Below are 5981 nucleotides of genomic sequence, written 5' to 3' on the forward strand. Positions count from 1 at the left end.
GGAGGGGAGGGGCTTGTTCTGCCGGCCCCCGACACCATCTGCCCTGCTCTATCTCTCCATCTAAAATAAAACACCTCTGCTGGGTTTAGTGCCACATCCTGAGACTATTCTTCCGGCCATACAACTATATTCTCCCACTTTCTGACTTAAAATCAGATTAGACCTTTCGTTTTATAAATTACAATCAATATTCTGATTGTGAAAGTCCCCTTTCAGATGTACTGTGTACATCTGAAGATATAAAGGGCTTTATAAATAAAATCTATTATATTTCTCCATTAGATTGCCATCTTATAGTACAATAAAATAAGTTATTTCAGTTATACAAATGCAGAATATATCAAAAATTACTTAAACGAAATGTTTTCACAATTTGAAATTGACCTCTGCCTCTTAAGAAGCTCCTTCTCTTTCCAACACTCCCCTTCAGCATGTCACAATAAAGCCACTTCATAATGCCATTTACAGCCATTTTTAGGAGAGTTGGACAGAGAAATAGTTCATATGAGCTCAGCAGACTCCAGTTACACCAGGTGTTCACTAATTACTGCTACCACTAGTCTGGAGGAGCTATGCTATATAAGGTGGAAGTCCAAGACTGCAGCATCGAGGAGGAGCTTTGGTTAAATAGGCGGTACTGAGTGAGAGCAAGCATTTAGGCCCCCATGAATCATTGCCATGGGAGACTCGAGGATTTCTCAGACATGCATGAAACACTCTAGGAACATTTATGGCGACAAATGTACCAGCATTCCGAAGGTGCTCGGTTGGATCAATGTGATGGAGGCCATCAGAGAAAAGTCACTGGCATGTTGACAAAACACGGTGGATCATCCTGCTGGAAGCCGTTATCAGAGGAACAGCTCACTGACGGTGATAAACTTTAGTATCATTTATAAATGGCTGGGATTGTTTATAAAGGGATGCATTATGTAAAATTAAAATGTTGAACTTTATATCATGTTTATATCATATCATTTCATCAAAACATACCTGGATGTTGCTTTGATTCTTTTATGCATGTTTGAGAAATCCTTTAGTCTCCCATTGCATCCATGAGGGGGAGGGAACAGGGAGACAAACGTAGTTTCTCCAAAGATCCTCCTATGAGCTTCAGCCTCCAGCTGAGCTTCCGCCTCACAGAGAACCCTTCTCCCCTCACTCAGCTCCTCCAGACTAGCAGAGGCAATTAGCAATCACCTGGTGGAACTGCATACCTGTTGAGTTTATTATACTAACTACTTCTCAGTCCAACATTCCCAAGAACAGTTGTAAACTGCATAATGGAGAATTTATGTGATGACTACATGAAATAACGACCATAGTTTGTGAGGCAGGAGTGTGTCTAACCATGTGAGCAGCAGCACAGGAGCAACACAGGGGACTGTTCTCTCACCATTTCTCTTCACTATGTACACTTCAGATGCCTAGCACAAGTCTGACTTATATCAACAAAAATTACATTGTTTTTCAACCCTCGGATACTTTACAATGAAATCAGTCATTCCTCTTCACACACACACATTTACACAATGATTATGGCAAGCTAGTGGATTGTTACTGCAGACTGACAGAAATACTCAACCTGCAGTTGTCAGGTGCATCAGAGATGGATAAGAATCTGAGTACAGAGATCTGGTGGAGCGCTTGGTGTGGAAACAATCATATCCTGAAAATAAAATAAAGAAAATAACTGTTGATTTCAGGAGAAACAGGATTAGATCAAATCCCATTTCCATCATGGGTGAAGACATGGAGGTGGTTGAGGAATATAAGTATCTCAATGTTCATCTGGACAACAGATTGGACCGGAGACGCAACAATGAAGCATCTCTAAGAAGGAACAGAGCAGACTGGACTTGAAGACAAGATCCTTCAAGGTTTGAAGCAAGATGCTGTAGATCTTCTATCAGTCTGTTGTTGAGATTGTCATCTATTTTGCCATCATCTGTTGGGGCAGCAGCATCAGAACCAGGGACCTAAAAAAGACTCAACAACCTGATAAAGGCTAGTTCTTGTTCTGTTCTGGGGACGACTGTGGAACCTTTGGAGATGATGATGCAAAGGATTTTACAGAAAATCAAGAAAATTATGGAAACCATTGAGCATCCTCTTCGTTGCTGCTAGAAAAACTGGCTTCAGTCGGAGGCTTCTTCAAATTTGCTGTGACACAGACCGCTACAGGAGATCCTTCCTGCCAAACGGCAGGATCTACAAAAACTCTTTGAGGAATTTGAATTAATGAATTTACCTGTGAGATCTACAGAGTATTTTTGAATTTGAAGGCAGTGTCAGAAAGACCAAGAACCTCTTATTAAAGAAGTTCTTGACTTCTTAAATAAAAAGTGACTTATTAAAGTCAAATTTTTTTTAAGTCATATTTGATATATGCAGCAGGTAAGTAGTTACTAGATTAGGTTATAAAATGACGCTCCCTCTTTGAATTATACTTACCTGGTACAAAGTGTGTGAATAACAAAACTCCACATCGTTATACCACCACCACCAGCAGCCTAAGTCACATATACATGGTTAGACAGATCAGTTCTTTCATATCTACATCAAATTGTGACCTGGCCATCCAAGTATTTCAGACCCATCACACCAGGTGTTTTTTCTATAAAGCATCTGTTTATGAACTATTTTAGTGAGTTTCATTCTCCTGGTGTGGCCTGCCTGAAGAGCCAATGTGTTCAGTGATGAAGTCTGCTTATTCTATTCCAACACTAACAGTACTTCCATCCACATAACTGCTGCTCACTGGATAAATGAAGGTTTATCATAGCAACTGCTGGAAGCCTGACAACAACCGCACCATGTGTAGCATCACTTCAATCCCCCTTTTTCTATGACTTGCTGTCAGATCACCTGTTTTAACAAGTCACTAGCAGGTGGGTCTGAACATGGGGGCAGCAAGTCTGTGACTCCATGATCATGTCCCATTTGTATCCTATAAAAGGAAAACATAATTCAAAACTGTATACGTAAACTTAGGAGCTTCATTTTCATGTTCAAGTTGATAGAAATTATTAAATTGTTGGTTCCTACAGTTCTGATCATTATCCATCTTTTGACCAGTTAAAAGCCTTCACTGGGTGAAACATTTTGTTTTCCAACATCGCTCAACTTTGAGTCATGGAATATTTGTATTACTGTAGAGTTTATAGCTTTAAGTACTGGAACAAAAACTGGATTTGGTGTTACAGTACAGAAGTTATCTACCTGTAGTGTGGAGTGACTACATGTAGTCACTCCACACTACCTGTGTAGTAGTGTGGAGTGACTACACAGGTAGTGTAGTCACTACCTGTGTAGTCACAGGTAGTGTGACTACACTTATGTGTAGTCACAACCTTTAGGACTGTGACTACACCTTTAGGACTTTCTAAAGCTGCGTCTTGAGCAGAAGAGTCAGTGTCAGACAGCGTCAAACATGTTATTTCTCATTGGTCAACACACACAAATGACAGTAATCCTTTACACTGTTCCATGATCAACAGTGGATGCCACCATTTGAATACAGAGAGCATGAGTCCATGATGAGAGGGACAGTATGACTACAGGCTAACTAGCACATGGAAAACATCGCTTGTGTCCACAGTCTATATTACAAAGAGGAAAGAAGGAACTAAAGTACTACAACATTCCAGGATTCCAGGATGGGTTGGAACATCTCCACATTTAATTTTTTTTTCTTTTTTCTTTTCTTGTGAAAGAGGAAAAAAACAAACAAAAAAAATCAAATCAACAAAAATAGTTCCTACTAAGAGACATTTTCCTAAGCTCTCCTAAAAACTTGCAAAATCAAGTTCCAACAGTTGTGACACTGGAAGTAATGCATAAAAGTGTCAGTCTCTCTCCTTCCTTTCCTGATAAAAGTGGATGTGGGTGGAGGCTATAGACAACGATGATATGCTGATGCTCGTACGGAAGTGAACGGATGAGGAGCTCTGGCTCCCGGACACTTGAGTCTCAAGTAAACGTGAAGTGGGGGACACAGAGGAGGTTCCAGGGGCCACTGCCTTATGCTCCGTTCTTCCAGCTGATTCCTCACACCGAGCCAGGATGAAGGAGCCCATGCTTAGGCTGGGCTGAATGTTTCAGCAGAGCAAAACATTCATCACCTTCCATGCTGAGTGTTTAAGCAGAAGAACATCTTCTTCTCTCGGTTGTTTGATATATATATATATATATATAGCTGGCTATTTGACTGCAGCTCCATGTCACTGTTTGGTCAACTTCATAGCTTAAACCTCAAACCCATCAAGCTCTTGTGCTGCTAAAGCAAAGTCTAACCAAATGTATTTGTCTAGTTTCTAGTACAGATATTTTTGTACACTTGAATACAACAAAATTAACTTAAAAGTAACTTTTCAGCAAGCTATAGGAGCTTTTTTTAAGTCAATCATTCCTTAATATTGATTTTTTAAAAAGTAATAGTTCCACTGATTATTTCACTTACAGTATGACATTTTCCCATAAGTGAAATAATCTGCCAACAATATTTTCACTAGAATATGGACAAAGATGCTTGGTAAGACTTTATGTTTTTGCAGTGTATGCCCATCCAGCCCCACTCACCACAGGTGGAAACAGTTTGTGTGATATTTCACAAAATAGTCTATTCACCTATTTAAAGGTTTCCTTCTAGATGATCTGTTCACCATCAGCAGATTATTAATAGCTCATCTTCATAGAGTTTAAAACCAGAAGCATCACCTGCCATTTGAGTCTATATGAAAACGGTTGTTGAACACTGCCCCCTGCTGCTGCTAGTAAAGAATGCAGGTAAAGAAACCTGTGCCTTCCTACAGTGAAGATTATTAGGGCTGACATATAAAAATTAAGTGCACAACGCTGCTGTGAGTTTTGCTTCACGGAAAATCTTTTAGGTTTGATACATATATGAAGTTCCTGCCTGGTGAGTCCAGAGGAACATTTGAAGCAGCTTCATCTCATATCGTTTTAAACATCTGTAGATCTGCCAGCATCTATAGACTTGTCATGTGGTAGAGCACAGAGAGCTAATGCTAACAGCATACATGTTCAGAGGTCTGACAGCATCACTCAGCATGGAAGGTGACCAGCATGCATCTCCTAAAGGTCTCGAAGCTGAATGTCATTGGAAAAAAAGCTGGAGGTGAGGACCGGACTGGGACTGTCTGCGTTCTGTTGAGCGGGCCCGGAGACGAGGGTCACCATGGAAACAGGAAGACAGAAGCCCAAGGCAGAGGGGGTCAGGGTTAGTCAGAATGGTGAGGACAACAACTTAAAGGGTCCCGACAGTTAAAAACAGAGCAGAGCAGGAGCAGTGTGTGGATGGACTGTGATAACGGTAGATACTGGAGGAGGTCCACAGGGAGGACTACTGGGACTCCTCAGTCTTCAGCAAGACAGGCATGGACGGATGGACAGGGCAAGGGACGCCAGCACAGCACTAGTTTTGGTTTCCTGGTTTTGGTTGTGGATGGTGAAAGGGGGGAGGAGGTGGTTCCTGTCATGCGGGGAGGGGCAGAGGGTCCGATATGTCTTTACAAGATCTTTACTTTAACTGCCATAATGCATGGTGTTGCTGGGGATGACCATGGGGGACGCCATGGAGATGGCAGCGCCCCCCATGGTGAACTGGTTGGTGATGGGATAGTAGGTACCGCTGCTGCTGGGGCCCGACTGGCCCGTTGTGGCCCCTGGAACAGAGAGCAGAGCATGGCTTCATGACTTCTGAGGACCAGGCTTTAGGAGACGCTGTGTGAATGGCAGATTACCTTGGACTATTCCTGTGCTCATGATGGAGCCCATCCTCGAGTGGGTGTGGTTCACTATCCCTGTGTTTACTGGGAGGGGACAAAGACAGAGAGGACAGAGAGAGGTCAGAGAGACAGGGACAGAGACAGGGAGGACAGAGACAGAGAGGACAGAGAGAGGTCAGAGAGACAGGGACAAAGACAGAGAGGACAGAGACAGAGAGGACAGAGAGAGGT

At 42.2% G+C, this 5981-nt stretch overlaps 1 protein-coding gene and 2 long non-coding RNA genes across 3 annotated transcripts in view; 1 reads left to right on the forward strand and 2 right to left on the reverse strand.

The window, feature by feature from the left end:
* Positions 1-3141: 3141 nt before the first annotated feature.
* LOC106964425 (uncharacterized) lies at positions 3142-3443 on the reverse strand. The gene is made up of 2 exons (XR_001428419.1): positions 3372-3443; positions 3142-3251 (listed from the first exon to the last, which is right to left on the reverse strand). It is a non-coding gene; the product is annotated as an uncharacterized LOC106964425 (long non-coding RNA).
* Positions 3176-3719, forward strand: LOC106964426 (uncharacterized). Its single transcript, XR_001428420.1, has 2 exons — positions 3176-3234; positions 3360-3719. It is a non-coding gene; the product is annotated as an uncharacterized LOC106964426 (long non-coding RNA).
* Positions 3720-4992: 1273 nt separating this feature from the next.
* carm1 (coactivator-associated arginine methyltransferase 1) overlaps positions 4993-5981 on the reverse strand; it is a 43440-nt gene continuing 42451 nt past the window's right edge. Inside the window, exons 15-16 of the mRNA XM_015059958.1 lie at positions 5766-5834; positions 4993-5687 (exon numbers count right to left, since the gene is read on the reverse strand). Of these exons, the coding sequence (XP_014915444.1) occupies positions 5548-5687; positions 5766-5834 (209 nt within the window). The 3' untranslated portion in view covers positions 4993-5547. The remainder of the gene's footprint in view (positions 5688-5765; positions 5835-5981) is intronic.

The sequence above is a fragment of the Poecilia latipinna genome, unplaced genomic scaffold, assembly GCF_001443285.1.
Source record: "Poecilia latipinna isolate Pla-1442-1.1 unplaced genomic scaffold, P_latipinna-1.0 Scaffold1672, whole genome shotgun sequence".
NCBI classification, from domain to species: Eukaryota; Metazoa; Chordata; class Actinopteri; order Cyprinodontiformes; family Poeciliidae; genus Poecilia; species Poecilia latipinna.